The sequence below is a fragment of the Pyrgilauda ruficollis genome, unplaced genomic scaffold (genome assembly GCF_017590135.1).
Source record: "Pyrgilauda ruficollis isolate IOZ18807 unplaced genomic scaffold, ASM1759013v1 scaffold2, whole genome shotgun sequence".
NCBI lineage: Eukaryota > Metazoa > Chordata > Aves > Passeriformes > Passeridae > Pyrgilauda > Pyrgilauda ruficollis.
Window position 1 is genome coordinate 11,183,473 of NW_024519206.1, and position 27,639 is coordinate 11,211,111.

Below are 27,639 nucleotides of genomic sequence, written 5' to 3' on the forward strand. Positions count from 1 at the left end.
GAAGTAACACAGAACAGTTTTTTTTTATTCTCAAATGCAACCAGTGATTCTACACTGGAGCAGAAGAGCTGCTTTCTTTGGGTGAAGGTCAGCCAGTCCATGCACAGACAGCTGAAGGCACAGAGGCTGTGTTCAGGCACGGAACACACACTCCATCTTCCATGAAACTGCAAGGAGGACATTTATGGGGTTGGACTGAGCACTTGCCAGGCCATTTGTGAAACTAATTCACAGACTTTACCAAAAGAGAAGTACACTGCTGACTGGACCCATCCAGACTACATATCCACCCACAGCATAGCCCTTGGATTGAACTGAGTAATGCTTCTGCCTCAGTTAAAATATAAATAATGGTCTTCTTGTACAATTCCTTGCATATATAATATATATATATTATGTATTTATACATATAAATATATAAATAATACAATATATGTATAATAATTCCTTGTATGTATAATTTCTTGTATAATATTGGCTTCTTGTATAATTCCTACATACTCCTTAGTGAAGTAGTCAGCTTCATTCAAATAAAAGGGGAGATGGTTTATAAGCTAAAGGATATGCAGCAAAATGCTAAAGGGAAAAAAATACCTAGCTGAGTACTCTTCTGTGACTAGTATTCACCAGCACATATCAGACAAATACTGATATATGTCCCAAAAATTATGGGGATTCTAACTCAATATAGTTTTGAAATTCACAGTGAAAGTACAATTTACTGGATTAAAATAGTGAAAAACTACTAAAAAATTAACAACATCATAAAGGAAAGTGCTCAGGTGTAAATTAATAAATAATAAGCTATGTTCTAAAATGTCAAGAGGAAAATTTAAGTGCCACCACAAACTTCCCTTATGCTCTTTATTTAATGAACACAAATTAGACTAATTTAATCCCTTATGGAAGCTCATTATTTATAAATAAAAACTATTACCTTTCTACCTGGTGTAGGATCACAGAAACCTGGGACAGAGTCCGTGGTAGTAGACACAGGGAAGAAAATGTTATTGGCATCGTGAGGAAACATGGAGATTTCATTCTGGCGGTACATTCTGTGATGGCGAAGTTTCGCTACCCATTCATCAAACAGCTCCTGGGACTTCACCTACACAAAATTTCAAGGGTGGATGACGTTCACATTCAAAATAACTAACAAAGAAATTATGGAATTTTGTGCTCATTAGATAGCTAGCCTGGCTGACCTTTGCCTTGCTTACTGGCAAAGTATCAGGAAAGTTTTTCCAAGGATGCTCCTACCTTGCACACTGTGTGAGCTTAGGCATGAAAGAAAATCAATCGCAAGATAAAGTCAGAGAAAAAAGAAACTACAGTTAGCTATTATGCTTCCAATGAAGAACACAATACTAGAGCAACTTATAGATTAAAAAAACCCTTAAAATTTGAATAAAGCCCCTCACATGTATCATTTCTTAATTGCCATAGTTAAAGCTAGGTCAGTGTTTAATTACAAACAGAAATTTGATTTTGTCGATGTATTTCAAAACAATTTATTCTGCAATTATAAATCCTCATACTTGACCAGAGAAAACACATCTTATAGAAAAGACAAGGATGAAGATACTGAAAATAAAAGCACTTGTGCAAGAAATGAAAAAAGCACTGCTAAACATGAGACTTCTGTTCAGAACAGGGTTACTGATTCTGGGCCCTAAAACAATACAATAAGACCCCTCCAGTTATTAAGTGCCAACTAATCTGATGAGACTAAAAAGTTATTAGTGCAACTGACAAATCTCTTGCTATATATAAAAAAAAAAGTGCTCCAAACTGCACAGCTAACTGCAGTAGTTTGGGAGCAAGGTTATAACAATCTTGAAGACCTACCTTCAGGTGGTATATCTGCTCTTCTGTATCCAAATCTATACATTTTGTTGATTTCTTTACAGACATGACAGAAAGGCCAACATCAATACAGCCATGAAGTTTTCCTCTCTCTATCTGCAAAAAAGTAAAGTAAAACCACAATCACTCCAGGTGAAAGCAAAAGGATAAATATTACCTTCTGTAATCAGCATTTCTTCCCCTTTCAACCTACTGCTTAGAACTACTGAAAACTATTTCTCATTGCCATCAGTAGGGAATTTTTGTTATTTTGGATACTTGTTACTTTATAATGGCCTTAAAGGGTTTCAGATCACTTACATCAGCTCGGCATTTAGAATACTTCAAAATCCCTCTGTCCAAAAAGAAGTATCTCTGTAACAGAAATGTAGAGATTTAAAACCAAACAAAACACACACACAAAAAAGCCCCAAACAGAAAAATAGCACAAACACATCGTCCCCCCTTCCATTTCTCTGGAGAACACTTTCTCTGCTTTTATGCAACCTTTTTGTCACAAAACCACACCAAGTAAGTCCCACTCAAGCTTTCAGATTCACATTCCTTTCCTACCTTGTGCCAGCCTTTCAGAGGCCATTTCCTCTTTTTCAGCAAGCAGCCCTCCTGCTTCTGTGGCTCCTGGGTACAATTCATTGCTCCCCGCAGTCCTTCTACAATTTCCCAGCTGTCCTGCTTAAACAGAAAATCCAAATGTAGATCTTATTTCTTCCAAATAACTGAATTGTTAAGAGAGATTCAAGAAGAAGACTATAAGAAAAAAAGACAAAACCCAATTGATGTTGAAATATAACCAAGGATCCATCTTTGCACTTTGTTGTGTACCATCAGAGAGGTAAGGTCCTTTTTAATTGTGATAGAAACAATACCACTAAACAAAATACAATTTTTATGACATCATCCTTCATTGAATTTTATGTATCTTTTCCTGCACATACATACACACAGTGCATAACCACAGCATAGCCACAATTTAGCAAAAAGCCTTCTGTCATTAGAGACAGAAAATGTCCTATGTTAAAAGGATAGGTTTTGTAGGTTATGAAGCAAAAAATAAAACACTAAAAATGAAGATATTTTTTCTATAAAACTCTTTTGTTACTCGGTAACTCAAGGTTTTGTGTTTGGTGTAAATTGCAGTCTCCCTGAAGTAAAAATAATAAAATAAATCAAACTAAACTGAAAACAATATAAAAATCCAGGGAAGTAGTATGAGGAATATAACATAAATGGAAACTACAAGAAAAACAGAAGTCATCCTTCACCAGATTATACCAATTAAAAGCGAATCTCTCTTTTTTGCTACCACGAACTCTAAAATGAAAGACTTTGCTGCAACAAACCAGAGAAGAGTCTAAATCTCATAGTATTTTTAAAGCTTTTATTTATGGAACAACTACAAATGACAATGTAACATGAGTTTCAAGGTTTCTGATGAGAGATCTCATGCATTATTTATTGCCAGGATTTGGCAGATGCAGCATTATAAATAACTGACAGGAAATCGTATGTGCTAGCACCATCCCCTTATATTTGAAAAAGATAAAGACCAGCAAGTGTGCTAGCTGTCCTCATTTATCCATCTTTAGAATCCTTAAAATTCCCCTCTATAAACCCAGAAAAAAATTACATCAGGTAATGTGCTCATTACTTGTGTAATAAGGCATTACAAGCGAGCCATCTTTGGAAAGGCATCTAACAATTCCACCACACTCCATTATTTCTGTTACTCTCCCTGTGCCTCATTTAACAGAAAAACTATACTTTAATACATAGAGTATGATAACAGAAAAGGACTAGTATGAAGCACATTAGGGAGAAGAGAACTATTCTAGGTAGATAAGTACTCTAGGTAGATAAGTACTCAGTGCTCCCTGTAACAAAGGGAAGTATTCCCAAAAAGAACTTGGCTGCCTCAAAAAAAAAAAAAAAAAAAAATTTAAAAGAAAAATGAAATAAAATAAAATAAAACCAGCAAGTGTGCTAGCTGTCCTCATTTATCCATCTTTAGAATCCTTAAAATTCCCCTCTATAAACCCAGAAAAAAATTACATCAGGTAATGTGCTCATTACTTGTGTAATAAGGCATTACAAGCGAGCCAACTTTGGAAAGGCATCTAACAATTCCACCACACTCCATTATTTCTGTTACTCTCCCTGTGCCTCATTTAACAGAAAAAACTGGTAAGCTGCTCTGCTTTCCTGCTTTGAGTTTAGTGTGCCACACTCACCACACAATGAGCCACAAGCAGTGGAAATGTGGGGCTGAGCAGCTCCTGACAACCAGCACCCTACAGACCATGCAATGATGTTGTACTGCCTCAGCACAAGTCCTAACCAAAGTTTTTATGAGGGAATATGTTTTGTCATATAATTCTAATTAAGAACTAACAGCAGCAGCTATGATATTAAGAAAAATGTTGTGTTTATGGCTTTGTTTCTTTCTTCTTGAAAGTATCCAGAAGAACTTAAAAGCTGCTTCGCCCAAATACCAAACAAGCTATTTCCCTTGTCTTCCCAAAATATATTAAATTGCAGTACCCAAGCATGTAACTTTTCTACTGAGAATTAATCTGGTAGTAGTGAACAGTAGATCCTTTTCAATATTTCAGTGTTGTACCTAATATAGGAACTCTCTCCAGCTTTGGGATCAAGATTCCACAGTTTGGTTAAGCACAAACACAGTGTATCTTTGATTGCAGGAGACAGCAGAAATTTGATCTCTATCAAGGAACTTTTACAGTATCATAGATCATCTTGGTTTGGAAGGGACCTTACAAGACCATCTAGTTTCAACCCCCCTGCCATAGGCAGGGACACCTTCCACTAGACCAGGTTGCTCAGAGCCCCATTCAACCTGGCATTGAACACTGCCAGGGCTGGGACATCCACAAGTTCTCTGAGCAGCCTGCTGCAGTGGTATCACAGCTTTCACAGTAAAAAATCTCCTAACAGCTAATCTAAATCTCCCTTCTTTCAGTTTAAGACCATTTCCCCCTGTCCTATTACTATGTAAAAAATCCTTCTCTGTCTTTTTTATATGCTCCTTTAAGTACTCAAAAAGGCTGCAATGAGTCACCACGGAACCTCATCCTTCCGTAAGGATAAGCTTAGAAAGAAAGGGACTCCTGAAATGAGACAGACCCATGATACTGTATGTGTGAGGTGAAAAGAAGCAGCTGAGAAATAGCTCAGCCAATTACACTCATCTGGAATAAATACAGTGTTAATAGTTTTGATCAGAACACAGTTTTCTTTATTTCTTTTTAGTACAGAATACAACCTTCCCTGCATTACAACTCAGATTTTACCTGGACCTCTCCTGCCGTCCAGACACAAGGTGTCTCTCACATTCCTGCAGGAAAGTCACATTTATCACAGTTCTTCAGGTGAGCAATGTGGCCTAAGAATGTGCCTGCTCAAATCAAAAGTGTGAAAATGGGAAGAAAATCTGAAGTGGAAGCACTGCTTCCCCTCAAGCAGGCTGGACAGCCTGCCAAATCTCAGGCAGAAGGCAAGTCTGCTACTCATCTCTCACCCTGGGAACCTCACACTTCAATTGTCAGCTGTACATAAAGGTGGCTGAGTTGACTTAGAAATGGATCCTGTTAAAAGCTCACAGAATTAACAATTTGGGGACCTGCTGGATACATGCAAGGTGCCATGATTCGTTAACAGAATCTGGTCCTCTTCCATATACGTCCTTCCAGATGAACCCAACCTTTCCCACCTGAACAAACTCTCACATTTTTCGAAAACTCTGCTGCTGTGACTGGCTTTGAATCCATTTGCTCAACCCAGACCCTAAAGTTCTTGACCAGGCTTTTTCTTTTGCAAGAGATTTGACACCTCACTGAATGAGGAAAGAGCATCAGTTGGCTATTCCTGGGAGCAGCTGCAGAAGTGAAAGAAAACTGCTTACTCTCTAAAATGAAGGCAAATGAATCAGGCTGGTCGATTATCATCTCTACTCATCCCTCTGAAATAGCAGAGGAGCAAACTGGAGACAAAAGATTTCCTGAAAGCGTTCAGATTATACTCCTTTTTGCTTATTCTTACCCCACAATAGGGAACTGAAAGAGATAGCCCAAAACATGGCACTAACTTGAAAAAAAACAACAGCACCCTCCCAAAAAAAGACCCCAAAACTCCCAGATGAATGGCATTAACAATTCTAGTATAAGTTCTCCTGTCTAGATTGGTTGTGTTTTAAGATTATGACACTACAAAAGATTTTTGCATCATTATGGGTCAAAATCTACCCAAAAGATCAACACTGCATTTGCTGCTCAGGAAGAAATTTCACTTGAGGCTAAGGGAGGAACAAAATCTTTATTTTTCTTAGGTCTAGAGGCACTCATGAGCACGGAAAAATTCCCCTGTACACACTCCTTGATGCACACTTGGTCTATGACTGAGGAAAAAATAGACTTTGGTCTTAAGAGATGAATACATTTACCTAATAATGGACTTATTTTCTTTTTTTTTTGTATAATAAAAGCCTTCTCATTTTCTGCAATATTCTGCACCATACAGCTCCTTAAGGCAAATTATTTCAGGGGAAAGTATGAACTAATGATTCTGAATGGCTCTCAGACTGATGCTTGCAGTTGCAGCTCCCCAAACAAAACAGATGAGAGTGTCACACTCTCTTCCAGTGCAAAATGCAGTCAGTTGTACCAAATATTTTAAACTGCCAAAAACAGAAACCTACTTTGTGGAGAAAAAGGGTTGGCATCAGCTGCAACTAAGGCATTTGTTACAGTTCATAAAATTGGCAGAAATTTTCTTTTATGGAACTTGAGGTTTTTTAAAACAGTTCTCCTGTCACAAAGCTTTTCCCCAGTGGATCTATTTTAAAAGTTAGTTAACATATTAAATTTAAAAATAACTAGCACAACATTGATTCTTTTGATCACAGGTCAATTTAAATTTAAGGAAGGTCAACACCAGTTTTCTTTCCTCACAAAACTGAATTTGAGTTGTGTCTCTGTGGAAGAGATCCCTTTCCATAACTGAAGGAGAGGGGAACAGAAAAGCAAAGAGGGGGGAAGTGGCAGTAGCCTCCAACTTTTCACATGGCTTCAAAGTGAAGGTGAATGTAGTGGAAGAGGATTAAGGGTTCACCTGTTCAGTTCACACAGCAGTGTACTACATCGGGCTGGAAACAAGCACCAGATGTAGCAAAGGAAGGAGTGGATCCCTCAAAATCCTGCAGCGCCGCTTAAGTCAACTCCTTTCTAGCACAGTAGCTCATTTTCTGCATCACAGGAGTCATGCTTCCCACAAACAGCGCTCCAACTTTAGTTCCCTGCATGGAACTAAACTTTAGCAGACCCAGCAGCCTGGCACTACTGTGCTTCCATATCCCAGCCTCAGGTCACTTACTGGGTGCTGGCGTACACCAGCAATAAAGTCTGCATCTAGGAAATCAAGAGAGGCTCAGAAACCAGATCCTGCTATTTTCTGGGCAAATTTCACCCTGCTCCAACTCTTCTTTCCCCCACAATTTTCTGATCTTCTTTCTACTTAATCAGATTCAAAGAAGGACTGCATCAGAGCAGCAGCACAGAGAAAAGCACCCGTCAGGAAGATCTGTCACTAACCCACCAGCCACGAGCACAGGAGATGCAAGTGTTTGAAGGAGGAATAAGAAGGCCTCCATGGAGCTGGAATATGAAGGAAAGAATATCAGAATCATAGCATGTCACACCCTAAGCAGCACAGCACTTTGCAACATAATTTAAACTTTCAGGACACTATTTACAAAAAAGTATCAGTAACAGTGTTACATCCCGCTATTCTACCAGGATTTTGAAACAAACACCAAAACAAATCCAAACAAACGAACAAAAGCTCCTGAAGGTTATTGTACATGTGGTCTTTTTTTAATTAGGGGATTCTTAACAGTTTCATACAACTTTAAATGGTTGCTGTTGTCTTAATAGAAGACCTAAAGTATTGTAATTTAAACTAATATACAGATGGAAAGGGCAAATAAATGGCATAAGTATGGTTCCTTATATTGGCTGCATTACACACCAGTGGATTTAGTCATACTCATGTAAATCTTATTATTTACATAATACATGATAACACTTGATAGACATGAACTGTTGAACAGACAATACCAAATCTTTTAAATTACACTTTTCAAAGGTAATCTCATATGGAGAATAAAAAAATAATATTTCAGGAAAACAAAAAAGACATCCTGAGAGCAAGGATTTTATTTTTCAGTATACTAGAAATGCACAGCATTTCTCACAAGCACAGCACTTTAAAAGTCATAAATTGTTCAGACATTTGTCTGCCTTGCCAACTGTATGAACAGGGCCAGGAGTCCTAGAAGAGCAGGTGCTGTTTCAAAACACAGCTGAGGACTCCAAAGCTTTTGGGGGATTGGGATTCCAATTAAAATTTCTGCCTGAGGCAGCTTCCAAGAGCTCCACTAAGCCAGCACTTGTACAGATAAAAGTTTATGTTGAGCACTTTGCTCATGACTTTGCAAACGTGAATTGAGCACATTCAAGTTTAATTCTCAGTGCAGCTGCAGGTCAGCATTTCTTGCCCACAAACAAAGCCATCTTCAGCAGCCTCACCTGCCAGGTGCAAACACTTGTAGACAGGTCTTTTCAAAGTGAGAGGTTTAAAGATTAGCAGAAAACGAAACAACCTTCACGTTTGGCACGCAGAAGCCATCGTGTTACACAAATGCTCATTTTGCTATCTATGGTTCTACAGCAACAACCAGCACACATGGGTATTCAAAGAAGCCCTGTGTCAAGTTCATGAAAAATAATCTTTCACACGTGCATGCACACCTTTCCTTGGAAACTTGAAATAAACAGAGCAGTTACACAATATTCTACAAACAAAAGTAGTGCCTAACAGAAAATATTTGGTATTTCAGGATCAAACCACTGAGACCAAGATGCTACAGCAGCTCTATTCCACTATAAAGACACCATACATACAATAAGAAAAAAAATCAAAATTCACTGTAAGCATTCCAGTTTTACACATGCCTGTTATTCAGTAATATGTGTTCAATGCATTTGACTCAAAACAAAATGCTGCTACCAACAAAAAAAAAAAAAAAAAAAAAAAAAAAAAAAAAAAAAAAAAAAAAAAGAGGGGGGGGAAAAAAAAAAAAAGAAAAAAAAAAAAAAAAAAAAAAAAAAAAAAAAAAAAAAGAAAAGAGAGAGAGAGGAAAGCAAAGAAGTGATGAAACACAACAAGCAAGCAACAGGGAAACAAGGTTTAAGAGATTTGCAGATTCGAAGAAAAAAAAGCAACAGCCAATCTTAGCAATGCTTTCAGCTTGGTGAAAAGGTACCTGTCGACTTCCCTGCTTGGAGGAGCAGCTGCTAGTGCTTCTTGAAGGAGACAACATTTTCTGGGATGCACCGAAGTTCTTCTCTTCACTCATGATCCAATACTATTTGTTCCACATAAGCTCTCTTAGAACACCACTAAAAGGTAATTTGGAAAATGTGTTGGAAGACTCCTCAGAGAAACACTGAACTCATCCTTTACCCAAATGCAGTCCAGTGGCATGATCTGTACCCCATGGAAACTCCTAGAAGGGAAAAGGAAAAAAAAAAGCCAAGTTAGCAGATGCTGTCTCTTGCTGCCATATTCTAGCATGAATCATAATAAAGCCTTTGATTAACACAAGCTGACCACATTACTGTATTTTTTAAGAAATAAATTAAACAATCACTTTAAGATAAATTTGCAAGTCTCAAAAAGGAATGACATAAATTTTGAATCCTAAAAACATTTTAATTGCTGCTATTTATTCAGAGGACAAAGTACAGTATCAAATATATTTTTACAGATTTAAATTAATTTTAAAAATTAATAAAAACTCACAAAGAAAATCATAAATATCTATATGAAATGGCCCAAAATAGATCCAAAGTGAGAGGCAAACATCCAATAAAATGCCACCAAAAAAAGGTGCACCAAAAAGGTGTAATTAAATAAATTTCTCTTTTTCTCTGTTCCTTGATAATTCAAACAAGTAAGCATGGTTTCATGTTATAACAAAAAAAAAAAAAAAACATAAAAGAGTAATTCCTAAAAGCAGTGATCATGAAAACTTAGCTGCAGAGAGCTGTGCATGAGCACTTTTACCTGGAATCAGAAAGCTCTATCTACTGTCACATCAGTTGTCTCAGCAAGTGACTGGAAGAATAATTAACAGTCTGTTTAATAACAGTGCTCCCTGCAGCACATGCAAATACAAGCCATGCCAGGAACTCCCGGTAACGGAGTTCCAGCGTGGGTAAAAGTTGTCATGGTAACTGAATACCTTAAAAAAAAACAACCAAAAACCAAAACCAACAAACAGAGGACATTACAAAAGAGTGATGCTTTCCAAAACTTGAGGTGGTTGTATAAATTGAGTATCACTTCACATTTTATTGCCTCAGGCAAAGAATTCACAATTAGGAAGAATCCATGAACAATCAGTGATAAAGGTAAGGAAGTTTCCTTAGAAAGAGAAAGAGAGATTTCATTGCTGAAACAGGGAGGCACTACCTCACAATTCCCTCACTTGCACTGTCACAACAGTCCTGAGCTGGGATCACTGATTATTGAAGTTTGCCATTCATTTTTTCCTTGAAGAGCCTTAAATTCTATTCTGAGAGAAGCAGTAATTTCAGATCCCTAGTAAAGCATTTTGTGCATTTTAAGAATTCATTTTCCTTAAAAACAAAATGAAACAATACATCAAAAGCCACAGACAAGAAAAAACCAACCAGAACTTAAATGTGGCACCTGGTTTTAATTTTAAGATGAAGACAGCACTCTGCAGCAGAAAACCTCTCTCCCTACAGCTGTAGTCTGAAGCATCCAGCTTCTGAACAGAAACCTTTTCCAACCTACAGCGCTTTCTGGCAATATAGTTTGCTGTAACACTTCAATCAACATGACCTCTTTTCACCTGAAACACAATCTCTCCTTATGGCATTTACTTTACCTAGTTAGAAATACTCCAGAACAAGTCTGTTATACAGCCCCGACCTCCACAAGTGAGGTGAGAAATGAACTCTCCTGGGGCTCTTCCAGAAGTGAAGATGAGTCAGCTCGGTAAATATTCCAGTAACCATCAGAGAGATACAAAGACAGTGAGCCCAATGAAGACCAAAAAAAAAAAAAAACCCCAGAACAGCAATGTGACAAGCAAGGTCTATGTGATTTGGGCCCAACACATGAACTTGAAACTGAAGTTGTGACTGAGATTAGGAGCTGTGCATTTTGGAGAAGGTATGGTTCTATCTGGAAGATAAATCTGTGTGGCATTTCATTAAGAACAAGTACTTTTAACAGGTTTAGATCTCTTTCCATTTTCTTTTTAAAGCAGGTTAGAAGCATCTCAGGTTTCTAACTATGGAGTAAATATAAAGGATAACTTTCTTATTTACTTGCAAGCTCCATTCAGCAAAACAGTTTAATGGTAATGTCTGTATTTACAAGAAGAGGTCAAATGCTCTCAACAGCAACAGAAACACTCTTCCTGCAAACTCATTGTTCAGATACCCCCTTGAAACCAGGCAGCAAGTGTTTTGCTTCTGGAGCAGACTTTGGTCAGATAAATCCCTGTTCTCTTCACTGCTCTCGTTCAGAAGGAGCACCTTCAGCTTTCACTGGTGACTATCTGGCATTTTGGCAGTGATTGGCAGAGTTCATGGCAAGAAACAGGCTCTAATTTGCAGCAAAAAGCACTGGGAACTTTTGCAGCAAAACGCACTGGGTATATCTCCAGGACACACTACATTTAAAATATACAATGTCCTTTGCCTGGTCAAACATACAGCATAATAGTTGTGATGTCCTAGAAGTGCCAAGTAACCAAAAAAACCCCTAGAGGTCTCTTGGACTTCAACACAGAGAGAAGCCCTATAATCAAGGAATCTTTCTATCATCTTGTTTCTGGTGTGGAGTCTAAATGAACTGAAGGTTTGGCTACACAAATGTTCGAGGACAGAGCAGAGGGGTACTTCCTCTGCAAATCTCCTGTAATAACAAGGTTTGCACTGCCGGGCAGTCTTGGAACAAGGAAGCTGAATCCCTTTTGGATTAAATGTGCTCCAGGACTGCATCCAGTGTTCAAAGTATTGACTAGAGCCAGTCCTGATGAGTCTTATGCAGGGGCTGATGTTAGGTCTTCTTCCTAAGAGATTGACTACAAGGATCCAGTTCTACTGCACTGCTCCACTTGCTAACATTGATGTCAGAGAGACACAGACTTACACACCCCAAGAAAGTACTTAAGATCTCCTACAGCAATGTCATTTGTCCTTTTGGAATCAAAGAGAGTGAGATGGGCACATTTCCAGAACTCAAATGAGCTGAAGATGACTCACTACCTAACAAGAGGTGCTTGAACAAGGAGCAGGTGACAGGTGAGGTAAATCCGGCAGAGCGCACCTGAAGGATTTTGTCAGTCTACTTCTGAAGCTGGGCTTTTGAATTTTCCTTCATTCCTTCAAATGAGTTACTGCATGGGCTGGACAAAAAGACTTTTCTTACCAGCCTTGAAGAATTTAGGAGTGAAAAATGTGTCCTCTCTCTCAAGTGCTTCATTCTATTGGTGTTTCCCAGTAATTTAACTTATTACCTTGAGACTTCCAGATCTGAGCATGAAAAAGTGTATGAGAATAACTACCATGGCCCCAAATCCTCTGTAAAAACTGCTGTGCATTCCAGCAACAACTCTTTAAAAATTCTCTTCAAGTTTAGAAGAGAAAAAAGAAAACTGTGGCTGCCCTTCAACAATAACTCACTTATTCTTCCAGGAAGGTGAGAAAACACTGATCCTGCATCCCAGCTTGACTGGCTTTCAGCAGTAGTGACTGGGCCTCTCTAGGGCAAATGATATTTTGCAATAGCTGTGGAAATTAAGGTCACCAGGTATAAGAGCAATTACAACTTTAAAGCAAGCATAAAAAACAGTGTTATGCTAATGAAGTGAAGATTGCAACCAAAATTGATTTTTAAGGTCATCATAATACAATTGCTTCAGATTCATTAAAATTTGCTCCTTTCCATGCCACAGGATGGCCTCAGAACTGTATTTGTTCCCACATTTCTCTGGAGCATACAGGGCCACTTACTTTGGTCTACTCCAAAAAGACAACTCCAAGGTGTGAGGCTGAGGCAAATCCAAATAAATTGAGGACAGTCATTTTCTCAAGTGCTAAGTATTGCCCTAATTCTTTCCTATAAAGCCAACAGCTGCAGAAGTAGGCCAAGAGTACCTCTGCAAATGGCCTCACCAGGTGCATTTTGAAAAAAATAGGAATACATGAGTACCAAATATTAGTTAGAGCTACTACACCATTAGATGATAAACAGCACTTATCTCTACTAATCATCTGCTACTAAGAGCCTTATTCTACATCAATTAAAGATAATGTAAATATATGATAATATGTAAAACAGGAATACAATTATTTTTTTTAAAAAGTACTATCCCAGGTTGTCCTCAAACCTTTAAAATTGCACAGGTTCAAAGCAGCCTTGCAGTATCCTTTCATCTCTCACAACTCTGAAAACAATAAGCTTACAGCAAAATCAAAGATTTTTCACATCTCACAAAAGAAGAGAAGGGAAATTCAGAAGAAAAAATATGTATCACTGCATTTAAAAAAAAACCAAACAAAAACAACATCATGCAATTATTTTTGCCATGGTTCTGGAGGAAAAGTAAAGCCTTAACAGCTGCTTCAAAGCTGATTCAGCAGTGAAGGAACACTAGAGACTTTGAGAAGCAAAACTGGAAGTGTACATCTCATTCTGTAGTCAATTAAGGTTTTTTGGACAGAAGAATAGTAACAACATAAAGCCTGATGAGAGTCAGGTGGATACAGCAAGCATGGAACTCAGCAAGCCAAATCAGAGTTGCATGCAAAATTAAGTGACTTTCACAGAATTAACAAAGACTTTGTGCTGAAACCTTTGCTCTGCAGCTATTATTAAATTACATTCACTCACATCTGCCTGGATAAACAAAGCAATAGTCTTTCCCTAGTATTGCTTTCATGTCTCTCTCTGTTAGAGTTCAATTTGCCAGCTTTAATCTATGCCAGTGTCTTATCTGGCTCAAAATAGGAAAGAATTATTTATAGGCTACAGATACACCACATACAACTATGGGAGATGTCTTTTCAAGGCAGGTATTTGCTGTTCCTCAATTACTGCGAGATTCATACTACTGAAGGTAAAGCACATGAATCCTGTTCTGTTACTAGCTATTCTCTTTACTAAAGAAAACTTGCGGAAACAAACACAAAGCAGTTTAAAACAACTCTTACTGATAGGTTATTAAACCTGGCTTTGAAAGCAAAGGTTCAAACAGCTCAGGGAGACTAACAATAACAGGAAGCATTTCAGAGCTGCCTTCCATCAGATAAGAGCTCACCCAAATCACAACTTCTCTTGAACAGATGTTTTCATCAGCCATGAAAAAATGCTACCTGGAAGCAGTCTGTGATGCAAAGAAACATCTAACCTGTCTCCTTAAGGAGGCTTTTGTAGCAATTTAATCATGCTATGTCACTGACCTAAAATACGTAAATTTAGGTCAAAGAAAACTCTCCTAATTGTTTAATCGAGAGAGACAGACAGAGAGAAAGGGGAAAAAGCTAGACAAACAACAACCACACTGCATTTAACAGGAGATTTAACAAGAGATTGCTTATCATGTAAAATATTCATCACTTGATGAAAGAAAATCCTGTATATTCCAGTGCATGGAAAGCAAAACACCTCAAAACAACAGAAACAGAAAACAAACTACACAACAAAATCCCAGAAACAATCCAGTAGAATACATCCAAGAAAGACATAAAAAACCATACTTTGATGTCAAGTCTAATTAAGCTTTCCAGAAGCAAAGCAAATATTTGCTGTTTCACTAATAATTCAATCATTACATTATAGATATACAAGATAATTCAATCCTTACGTTATAAAAATCTTATTTAAATTTAGAAGCAGGTCATTCAGCATCCTGAAATATGAGTACATATAAAAATACCACCTTTTCCTCACATCCGCCACAGAAACTGTCTATAATACTGCACATGACACAATTCATTTTAAATGCATACTCTTGACACGTTTTCCATCCCCCCAGGAGATCTATGATAGATTGCACTTGTACCAAAAACCCAAACTTACTGGGTATATAAACTAGACAGACGTGTTAAAGGTCTTGATGACAAGTGATACAGAAAATACATGTGGTAATAGCAGTATTTTTACAGTAATTAATCAGCTGTCTTACTACCTTTTTCACCCAACTTTCAATCACAGTTGAGAATCATAACTAACAGGTCTAACCTAGCCCACAACCAGGTGCTAAACAATTCATATTCTTCTCCCTGCCCCTTCCAGAAGGAGTCTTGCCAAGGGCTTGCCTGGCAGCTCAGGCTCACCAGCGTCACCGAGGGAGCCGCACGCGCCCCTTCCAGCTCTTGGCACGGCTCAACACTTGAGCAAGCAGCCAAAAGCTGGGGGACCACCAGAAACAATTGGCGACCCACTAAAAGAGGGGTCCACAGTCTCCCTGCCAAGAGGGTGGAGCACAAAACAACAGCTCCTGAGCTGGGATCAAAGCCTGGTGAGCACTGCACACAGCAGTGCTAAGGAGGCACAGTCCCCCCTCTGCTCAACCAACAAGCCAGGAGCAGGTCTGTTTGCACTGAACTGCTGCTCAGCCAGAGAAACCTTACAAAAGATGATCAGGCAATAGAAGAGAGAGACAAGCTTATTATAATTTTCAGTAAGGAAAAGAACAGGCACATGGTATCACTTTACAGCCTGTACTAAGAGCCTTGGAAAGGCCCATCTCTTAGTGATAACATCCCTGAGTGGGAAACATTTGGCAGGAGCTTGGTTGTCTTTCATTTTTCTGCTCTTACTACTTAAAGCTTTGCTTTGTTCACTAAAACAAAGATATTTCACTGTGCCCTGAGGCTTATTCCTTTTCAAAACTGCAGTCATTATTGCTAAAGTGTTGCTGAAATACACAGTGTTTGTTGTCCTGGATTCAGTTTTGATAGGCACAATGTTAGCTCTGGAAATATCTGTCAGTCTGCCAGCATGTAGTAGATCAAGATCTTCAGACAGAACTGTCTGCACATCAAGCAAAAGACGCCACTTTTCTGTCAAATCATTGAAAGCATCAGTGTAACTTTGAATCAGTCTGGCTCCTTGTGACCTGATGAACTGCATAATGCTGTAAGATGCATAAATCCATCAAGGCCAACATAAAACAATATATTTTATTAAACCAGCTGACATTAATTGGTTTAACTACAGAGAAAGAAACACAAACCCAGCCACCTCTGGTTTCAAGTAGAATAGCAAATAGAAATACTGGAAGAGTTTTGGTGGCCCAGGCATGATCCTCACCAAAGTCTGAAGCAAAATATCATGAGAGTGCTATGACCCACAAACACAATGCATGTCCTTTATCTCATGCAGGAGAGCTAGACATATTCATTAAAGAATGGCAGGATCAACAAACCTGCTTTGTCCTCTTTGATGTGCTCTTTTACCTTTCACACTTTGGCATCATCTGCTTTCTAAATTAAAAAAAAAACAAAACAAAACAAAACAAACCATGAAAAACATCAAACAAAAAACCACCAAATGAACCAAACAAAAATTTTGATCCCCCACTCAGAAACCTGTTTTTTTATGATACATGGGAATTGCCATTTGTCCTGTGTATCACTAATTGCTAAAAGAAAAAAGGTATAAAGAAACCAGCACTTCCCTTTGGGAATGTTTTGTATTTTTCCTTTGTAAGCAGGCCTACTACCTCAAAATTTGAATCTTATTAACTTTAATAACTGTGGTAGCAAGATTCAGTTCTTCCTAGGATGCATAGAAATTTGTTTTCACATTTTATAAAGTGCAACAATGACAAGCTATAAAAATCTTGTATTTCTTCTTAATGTCTTTAGAGGCTTCTGTCTCTAAGTCCACTCCAGGATGCCTTTTTCAGTGTACTTTACAGCATTAGTATTTATACATGCAGCACTACAGCTTTCTTTTAAATATTATGTAGATTTTTTTTTTTTTTTCACAGGTCTTTCATATTAAGAGAGCTGAAAACCACAAAAGATGTGTGTGGTGTTCTGAACAAGGTCAGGTAGTTGTTAACAGATCAGTGTTAACTTTTTTTAACACTACCTTAGGTGAGAGGCCACTAATTTCTTAATATTGTGTTTCTAAACACACAATGTGCAAACAAACATCAGCACTTTAGAAATGCATTGTAGGAAATAATAACATATAAAGTATCCTAAGAACAATTAGTACTTTATTAACGCCAAAAGGTAGGAGTTTGCTAATTCCAAGTTTTCACTTAAAAAAAAAAAAAAAAAAAAGCCAGCATGAAGGAAAAAAAGTAGACAGAGAACTACAGAATCATCAAATGGCTTAGGCTCGAAGGGACCTTAAAGATCACCCAATTCCAACCCCCTGCCATGGGCAGGGACATCTTCCACTAGACCAGGTTGCTCAGGGCTTCATCCAACTTGGCATTGAACACTGCCAGGGTTGGAACACACAATTTCCCAGGGCAACCTGTGCCAGTGCCTTACCACCCTCACAGTAAAGAATTTCTTCTGAATATCTAATCTACAGCTCTCAGAGAGATAAGTTCATTTTAAACACAAATTAAAACGGTTCAGGCTTCAGCAGGAGCTCCTCCAGGACAGACAGGAGGATGCCTGCAGCTGTCCTTTTGCCTGGAAACACACACCACCCACACACATGCATGCTGGTGACAGGAATCATGAGTCACAGATGCCAGAACCACACTCTTGGAAGATTCTGCATCACATCTAATCTTAAATCCATTCATATTTATGCTTGTAATGAACACCTTGACAATGGGAACCAGGAAAGCGGTCCCATGGATCAAGTTTTCTGCAACATTATCTTCATGGCATAGGGAAAAGATGAACTGAAAGAGAGCAAGAAGCAGAGAGATGCGAGATGTGGGAATCCAGATTATAAATCTGAATGCCTACACGCAATGTTTTGCCTAATTAACAAGAAATGGGAAAGTATCAATCACAACAGCTGGGTCAGACAAAAAAAGATGCAGGTCAGAAGTGAGGGTCTCTGACTGGTTAACAGGGCAGTTCTTGAACAGGAAAGAACCATAAAGGGGATCCTCTCCTCACCTCAAATGATACAATCCCACCATCACGTCCTCCTCTGAAACACTGGAGGGAAAGACAAATCCAACTAGGGCTCAACCACAAAGACTCAACTTGGACTGAGCTGGTAAAGGAACTTCTGCCCTCAAAAAGGGAAGAAACGAAACACAAAGCTGTAGAAGTTGCAAACTTCTGTTTGGGAAGATCAGAAGGTCCATCTCAGAGTGAGTGACTTCATGTCAGATCTTGCCTTGCCTCTGCCTAGCTACAGGGGTACAAAATCTAAAAGCAAGTTCAGAGATTAGCCAAAAAAAGAAAACTCTGACAGACAGTCCAGAACAAGGAAAACCCAAAGAGTTTTAATGCACTAAGTTTGTTTATACAAGTCTACTACAACATGACATCCCAATGTCAAAATATGGCCTGCCTCCAGCAACAGAGCTCAGAGTTAATACAAAGCTGCTGAGAACTTTTATGGGTCTCAATAGCAGTTCAGAGTTCCTCCATTGATGGGTTAGAGGTCAAAATCATATTAATTTTCAAATCTGTCAAAGTAATTAAAGAAATTATTGCTCCCAAGCAACTTGTCACTGTCCTTTCCTGGAGATCAGTAGTTTCCTTGACAAAAAAAATAAGTATTAAAGATAAATAAGTATTAAAAAAAAGAATCACAGGAGCTCTCCCTGATCCACTTCAGTAGAGCAAGATTTTTGTCACAGCAAGTAGTTCACACGCTCATTTCTGGGATGATCACCACCAGCTGGTGGCCAAGAAAGTGGAAGCAGTGTTATTTTCAATTGATCCAGACAATTCTGTCCCCAATTTTACATTTAGATTCAGGTTAGTGCAAGCTAGCAGCTATCTATTTGAATTTAATTAAATACAAATTAAATACCCCGTGATTAAAAAAAAGCTTTAGCTATGCTCTCATTCTCAAGTATTTTAGAGGTTTAAAAGATGGAAGGTTTTAATTAGGATGCCTCAGCAATAAATGAGAATGAATAATTCACACAGAGATTTATTTGAACTCAGTGAAAGGGTGGTACAACTAAACTATCCACATTTTTTATTTCTAAGGAGTATATAATTTTTTAGTTCAGCTCCAGTCGTTGGAAGCAGGCCATAGAAATGGCAGACAACATGAAGAGTTTCGTAATGTGTACAGTCCAACATTTTGGTTGCTTCATAGCATTCTTGAGGTTGGTTATACTTGAACAGCAACTAACAAGTTGGATTTTAATTTTAGGCTATAAAACCAGGAATAAACAGAAGGTTTCACAAGTGATGTAGATTCCCCTTAAGCAGCTAAATATTAAAAGAGTTCCACCAGTCTTTGCCTTCTCTCTCTCTACTCTCCTTCCAATCCTTCATCAGTTTTGTGATAGTTTTTAAACTGCTGACATATGGCACTGGCTTTGCTAGACCATCAGGACTTGCAACACAAAAACAAATCAAAGCTGTGGCTGATTACGGATAGTGCATAAAGTGAGTTCTCACAATACTTAACAAGTTTTATTTAATATACCTCTCTTGATGAATTTCTGAAAAGGACAGTAGAACAAAGCAATTTCTTAGAAGAACACACTAAAAGGTTTGGGGTTTTTTAATAAAAATGTCTAAAATGACTTAAACATCAACATATGAAGTTGCAGGAAACATAATACCACGAGCTATTTTCCTAACAGATGGCACTCACGCCTACTTCACCCATGCTGACCTACATCTTTTTTCCTTAACTTTTACTAATATTAATCTTTCATTGAATACATTTTTTACAATTTTGCCACCAAGCGATACTTTTAGCATTTCAGATTTGAGATACCTATTTGAGAACATATTTCTATCAGTATAAAATATAGAATGCATAAAGGAGGAAAACACCTTTACAAAGCTCAGGACATAAAATTATACTTCTGACATAAAACTGTCTTCTCAAAGGCTGTTCAATATTGAAACTCTATGCACTAAGTTTTCATCCAGTCGTGACTGGAAAACATGACATTTGCAGACATTAAAGCATTGTCATAACTCACACTGCCTTGTAGGAAAAAAAACACCTGTGCAATACAGGCAGTTAAAACAGAACCATTGAACTGATTTTCATTCTTTTGTTCTACACGTTTAATTGTGAAAAGGTAGAAAAATTAAATGTATGTAGAAAACGAGGAGGCGGAGAAGAAATGTGAAAAAAATTTACAGTCACTGGTAATTTAAGTAAAAAACCCCTAAGATTTCCATACAAAAATGCACCCACTTATTTCTCCTAATATGTTATACTGTTTTTGAGATCACATCATAAAATATGTCAAAATCCCCAAAAATCTTTAGTGTTGTTACACCAAAATAAGAAGGATTTACATGCAACATCCCATTAAAAATAAATCTGGGAATGGCCAACGGCAGTTGGAAGTATGGCATTTGGAGAAGTCACATTATCAGCGTTTGAAGTTTGACAGTCTTCTCTTCTGTACTCAAAAAATAAGCAAATCAATCCGCTGGCTGTTCTAGCTGCAAACAAACAAGGTGGCCACGAGAGCTGGCAGTGCCCCAGCTCTTCTCTAACCTGTTACTCACCAGCCCCATGATACTGCTCATTATCATCATCTTCCAGAGCAGGACACTCACACTAACAGTGAGAATAATAAAAGAGGTGTTGTTGAAACTCTTCCCGTATGGTTCCCAGGGTGACAGAGCAAAAAATTGTTCTCTAGAGCGATTTTACAATACCAGTTAGGCAGAGCACAGTGAGGGTGATCACTGCTTCAAGTCACTATTAAATATAAAACACAGTGACAAAACAAGCAGGATCTCCTGCCACCCTCCAGCACCACAAGAGATGATTTTGGGAATAGATTGTTTCTCATGTTGAATGGGTATCACATTTTTAAAAGGTGAAAGAAAATACAGTACAACATAAAGCATTTCTTGGGCACCTGGTGCTGTATTCCAACTGGTCATTTTGGACAACTGAATTAAAATACTACTAGAGCCACACAACAGTTCATTTTTAAGTGCATGCATAAAAATATAAATAATTTATATTTGTGTCAAGTACAAAAAAGTTATTGAATTACTCAGAGAAGAATATTCCGATCCCTCTCCTTATGTTTTTCTCCTTTTAGTACATGAGGTTTTGAAAAAGGATTTTGAAAATAGGAAAAAAGGTAGCCCCATGCCAGGCTCTGAACAGCATCCAGTGAAAGCTGATTGCATCTTTGTGCTTCCTAAAACAGCCACCCTAAGGTGAAGTTCATTTAGACCCAAACCTGCAGTAAAAGCTTTCACACCTCACAATTTCTTTCACATAAATGATAGCATTCCCAGAAATACAAATTTTGTCCTATTACCAACCGCCAATCTAGTCAAAATTTCAGTATTGTTTCCAAAATTGGAATGTAAATTTGCTTCTACTCCCCATGGCATTCAGCAACTAATTTTGAATAGTCTGTTATTTGTTCTTGCAGGTTGTCCATACAAATCCAGCATACAGTGCTTTAAAATAATTAAAGCTTCCAATAAATGCTGCTGCCTTGTGCACAGGAATCTGACTTTATATTAATTTTGCCTGGGGACTTCACTAATTGCTCAGAGTTCACATCTCCTTTTACCAGTCTGAACAGCTCAATTTCTCTCTGTCTTCCTCCCTGCCCCATTGCCCATGCCAGGGATATTTTTCTGGAGCTAGGTGAGGACATGGAAAAAGCATTAGGCATTTGTAAGTTAAAACCAGCAGCTTAACCACCTTACACAGTAAATCTAAGGAGCTTAAACTCACCAACAAGTGCAGGAATTGTCAAGTTGGATGTTATGCATTAAGCATGAGAAAGTAAATACATGTGACAAATGCGTTACTTCCCCTGTGAACATAATGATTATAGTTAACATACCTAAATTAAGTCACACATTAGTTATGTCTGAAGAGAGCAGAGTGATGATTAACATTTTGTACATAAACAACCACTGTTTTTTAGATTCAGAACCACTTTCAGGGATGCTGCAGGCCTGATTTTTCTTCAGCTGAGCAAGCAGAGAGACATTATCCCAACAACATTAATAAGCCTCCATGTGCCCATGGACAGAAACAGGGTATTTCACAGGTTACAAATTAAATAAATCAGGTGAAAGCAAACAGTCCAAACTGAGTTGCCACAATTTATCCAAAACCATAAACAGTCTTCCATTTGATCTTCCTTTTAACACACTGAACCAAAAGTTCTTTGCAACTGCAAACTTAAATAGGTAAATAGCAACAATTTTTACAATCATTTCAGAACACTCTGAAATTCAAATACATGCAGTAATATGGATGCTTTTGTGATAGCAATAAAATATTCTTTATAAAGGAAAATACATCTTCCTTACCCTGCACTTTCTATCATGTTAGCCCTTGTTCACTGCTATCTAATGAGAGGAATTTTACTAATTGTCATTTGTGGCAGTAGCAGCTTGATGCCACAAGGCCAAAAGGCAGTTAAAGGTCACTGCCTATTAGATTACACCAGACTGATGGCAGAACATTTGGAAGCAAAGGCAGAAGCCCCTGAGCTCTGACTCAACTGCAGAGACTCAGATCTGGACATTTTGCTCAGCACCGGCAGGGCTGCGTCTTCTGAGCTGGCCCTGTACTCAGATCAATCAGCCTGCCATCTGCCTCAGGTGGGCACTCAGGGGACTGCAGCCTTCCTCTCTACCAAATACACCTTCACCAGCTCTGTTCCATCCATCAGGCTAAGAACTTCTGCTGCACTTTCCATGGCAAACCCCATAACTCTTGGTGGTCATAAAACTGTTTCATTCCCAATACCTGTGCACAGTACAGGCATATTGATACTCGTGTTTTCTATATGTGCATCTAGTGATACTAGCACCTTGTTCAAGTGTTAATGATCCCTTTTTAATCAAGTCTTAATATGCACATTTATTTTCTCTATGACAGTGCCTTTCTGTTTTAAATGCACACATCATATCAAGTGCCTTACCATCAGATTTCTGGGCTATAAGTTAAATGAAATGTGTTGCATGGTTATGTCACTGAAAAAAACCCCATGAATTTATCTTCCCACAAGTGACAACTGAATCACAGAATACTCTCAGTTGGAAGGGACCCACAAGGATCGTTGAGTCCAAGTCTTCAGTGAATAGCCTGCACAGCACAGCTGGAGCATCCCACACAGAGCCAGCCATCCAGGCAAAAGATGCTATTAGTGGCTCCTTATTTCTTACAAGATACCATTAAAAGGGCCTCCAGCTTAAAGCCACAATCCCATTTCAGAAGTATTCCACAAATTCTGTGACCCCACAGGGGATGCATGCTGGAGCAGTTGAGGATGAACTACAGCACCTGAAAAGGAGGAATTCCTGGAGGAGCATCTCCCATGGGAAGGACTCCACACTGGAGCAGGGCAAGAGAGTGAGCAGTCCTTTCCCAGGGGAGAAAAGAGGAGCAGAGAAAATGTGTGATGATGTGACTACAGCCCTCATTCCCTGCTCACTGGGAGGAAGGAAGTAGATTTGGAGGCTGAGCCCAGAAAGAAGGGAGGGGTGAAGGGAAGGTGTTTTAAGATTTGCATTTATTTCTCATGATCCCATATTTGACAGCCATTAAATTACATTGATTTCCTTCAGTCAAGACTATTTTGCCCATGACTGGGCAATTGCTCAGTGATCTCTCTGTGTCCTTATCTTGACCCATGAGCCTTCCACTATATTTTCTCTGTCCCATCCAGCTGAGGGGATGACAGGGTGGCTTAGGTGGCACCTGGTGTCAACCCACCACACAGCCGTTGTGGCAGTCCCTGGTTACCTGCACTTCTTTACCAAGGATTCTGCAAATACAGGAGAGATTGAGATTTCACAACTTACAGTGGAAGCTAGCTGCAGCAGGAGATGCTGAATCATGCCTTTAACAGCTGTTACTTAGCTAGCACCACCTCTTAATTAGTGGCTTCTTTTAGATTTCCTCAATAGCTATATAGCACCAAAAAAAAACCCACAAAACAACAAAAAGAGGAAAAAAAAGGCAACCCAGCAAACAAAAAACAGACAATTCTAGCTCAAAACATAAACCACATGTAAAAATGTTAAAGGTGAAGTACAAATCATAATTTGTGTAAGTAGAACAAACAGCCAACTACAGGCATAGAAAATGTTTATTTTATGCTCCCTCATGACAAATCAAAATTCATTGAACTTTTAAGTTCTAGATTTTGCAGCCTGCCTCACTCCATAGACTGGAAAATCCAATTTCCTTCAGAGTCCCAAAGCTTGAGCTAAACAATGAATGCTTCTCCTATTTCTCCTGAAACAAAGGTTTTCCCTCAAGAGCTGCTGGCCAGATGCTGAATGGTATTTAAGGGTAAAACTGTAAACCAGCTTTTCTTAGGGTGCATTTTACTTTGCTAACCACCTGTTACTATGATCTTGTCCAGAGGTGGCAAAAAAAACCCCAAAAAGCAGGCAGGGAGTGGTACATGACTCATCACACTGTGTTAAAAACAACATTAACAGTTGAAATCTTGAGAAGCAAAGAGTTTCTGCCCAATAAAAGTTGGCACAGAAAATAAAATCACAAAGAGACAGGGCCATTCTCCAGTCCTCCTTGTCATCACCAACACCAAATTCTATTGGTGTCCCTCAACCAGAAACACACAGCTTTTTCAGTGTCACCACAGTGAGCACTGCTGCCCCTGGAACTTAAAGCAGCAGAGAGTTTCTGCCTTTTAGCTAATGTAAGTGCCCCCAAGAATTAAAATTATTTCTTTTTGGAGCATTTGACAGCTTGCTAGAAGTTCCAAACAAATGCTGTGCTGCAGAAAGACTAGTGTCAACATTTTGATTAATCCTTTATTATTAGACTTCTAAAGTAGAATAATACCTTGAATTTCTTTGATTTTTCTGAAAGCATAATTCCTGCTGTTTAAAATAAAGTACAGCTTGAAGCACATTCAAGCACACCTGTGGACAGTCATCAAATAGTTCAGATATTTAGGCACTGGAAGTAAAAAATATTGGAAGGAAAAAACATTTTCACTTGAAGTAAAAAAGTTCTGACCATGGTATGTTTGTCCAGGGGACAAACATACCATGGACAGAACTTAAGGGGAAAAAAAGACATTTTTTGCTACTTTTCAAGGTAAAGCATCATATGAAATCTGGTCTTAGATCAAAAACTTTTCCTTTTCTTTAATAACTTGCTATCCTCCAAAAATACAGCAGCAGAGCCCAGGTCTCCTCCAGATCTGCAGACAGAGAAGTCACCTGGACTTCTCTGAAGAGCAGGGAAAGTCACAGTGAAACATGCTGCTGCACTGAAGGCTTCTTAAAGCTTTTTCATCATCTTGTTTTATTATCATCAATTTATTTTCATCATTTCTCTGATGCTCACGATTGTGTCTCCAAGTTACCAGCCAGTGTGTTTTACTCCCTATCAGGTAACACCTTTCCTGGTTTTCTCTCGGAATGCTAATGTTCCTGAAAGATACGTTGATGTGAGAATGTACTTCTATTCTGAAAAGTTCTTGCTATGGTTTGGTCACTGAAAAGGACATGTCTCCAAAACAGACATTTTGTGAATGAGGTAAAGTTGGGTAAGTTAAAAAAACTCAATAAACAAATACTAGGAATTTTACATTTTCATAAAAACATCTCTGTTTATTCATCACTATTGATAATTATACTTCATCAGGTTTGACCATTTTTCATCCCTCATATGTGGTTTGATGAGAAGTGCAACAAAAAAATCTACGACATTGCATTCTTGGGCAAGCACACAAGGATAAAATAAGATTAAAACACATTAATGTAACAGAAGCCCACTGACTGAAAGAAGCCACTCAGCTTTATACATGTAGCTCAAAAAAATTGCACTGTTAACATTTTACTCAGTCTTTAATATTTATTTCTCCTTGAGAAGTAGCTGCTTCAATAATGATAATATTTTTCTGCTTAGCAGGAAGCTTTTTCCAACCTAAAGAAACAATTTCATTTTCATTTTGTCTTCAAGTACCTACAACTCCGAGAACCTGCCTTACGAATTAAAACATTTGACCTTTTCTCAGAAGCAGATGTGAGTATAAAGCATATAAACTAGGAATCATATAAACTAGGAATCAGTGACCAGAGGCCAAAGCCATCCCTCATTCACTGTTACACATGGCAGGGTTGGGGATTCAGTCTCACAGCCTCATTGTCACACTAGAGGGGCCCACCAACAACTGCAACCTTCTCTTCCACCCTCCTGCATTTCTCTTGCACACAAAACCTTTGCTGTGGCACAGCTGGAAAAGAGGGGCCCTGAAGCTACACAACTATGCAGCTGTTGGTCACAATCGATTTCTAAGGCCACCTTTGAAATATGGCAAGTCTGACTTGTGATGTATCTGTGGCTTTATTTCTACTCTTCAGCTGGTGGACAAATAAATTACCAGAGTCTACACGCGCAAAGACAGGAAAAATTTACCCCATCTTTCTTCAAAAAGATAAGGCTGGCAAAAACACATGTTCAAGCTTATACTAAAAGACAGAGATGGTCTCTTAAAGCTACTCTTAAAAGAAGAGGCAAGTTTCTTTTGGCTTTTCCAAGCAAAAAATTATGTACATCGGAGGACTGAGTTCATGAAAAGTGCATGCTTCTGCTCAGTGAGGGTGTGATGAAAACATTTTCACTGGTAGGAATATGGACTATCTGTATCACTTTCTGTAAGCAAAATGCAGAATCTCACTTCATAAAATCCTCACTGTAATGTCAGTAAGAAGGCAACTAGTTCCCTTGCTAAAATGGGAAGGGTGACCCAGCTGATTGTCTCTGGACCAACCAGACACGCGGTAGTTGCTACTTTTCTCTGCATTTAAGCTTAAGGAATCTAAAGTTTCCATAACAGGAGACAAGACTCATGATCTCCTAAGTTACTTTTGGCTATGCTAATTAGCTATTTCAAGCACTTAAAGTTCGTAGTCTCTGCCAAAGTAGGAAGCAGTAACTATTAAAAAGACCTGAATTTGCATGTGTGTGGCATACTCTGCCCTGAATCCAGGGAGAATGGTCTGTCACCTTGGCACCACAGGGCTGGGGAGCTCACAAGCTTGTCACACCACCTCAAGCCAAACATCAGCTTGACACGTTTGGCACAATCAACAATTTGCCCTAAAAGAAGCATATAAATGATAAATAATATCATGCTGTATTAATGAAACTGTGCCTGTATATTTCATTCACCTTTTCATAATTTCACTTATTTTCTACTGAAACAAGTCCTAAAATTGACTTTATTCTGAGATCATATAAAATCAGCAGTCTGCTTGTTTCAAACAGTTCCTCTGTCTAAGCAGGTGTTTTCTGTTTTAGATCAAAATATCTATGGCTAAAACAAAAAGATACAAATTATGTTTCCATGAGGTTGGTAACCTGCTTATTCACCCCTCCCAGCCACAGATGCCATCCATGGTACTCAGATGTAACAGTTTGTTTTGGTGTTAAAAAATAACAAAATAATTCCTTTCAATAGCAACTAGTAAGACAATAAGTGAACAAACAGCCTTTTTCTTCTCTCCTTCACTTTTTTTTTTTTTTTTTTTTTTTTTT

At 38.3% G+C, this 27,639-nt stretch overlaps 1 protein-coding gene across 2 annotated transcripts in view; it reads right to left on the bottom strand.

Annotated features, from left to right (window-relative positions):
• Positions 1-27,639, bottom strand: part of OSBPL3 (oxysterol binding protein like 3) — an 89,949-nt gene that overhangs the window by 40,702 nt on the left and 21,608 nt on the right. For both annotated transcript variants that reach the window (XM_041466568.1, XM_041466567.1), the window contains exons 3-7: positions 9,203-9,445; positions 2,419-2,535; positions 2,167-2,220; positions 1,849-1,962; positions 938-1,108 (exon numbers count right to left, since the gene is read on the bottom strand). In XM_041466568.1, the coding sequence (XP_041322502.1) occupies positions 938-1,108; positions 1,849-1,962; positions 2,167-2,220; positions 2,419-2,535; positions 9,203-9,295 (549 nt within the window). In that variant the 5' untranslated portion in view covers positions 9,296-9,445. The remainder of the gene's footprint in view (positions 1-937; positions 1,109-1,848; positions 1,963-2,166; positions 2,221-2,418; positions 2,536-9,202; positions 9,446-27,639) is intronic.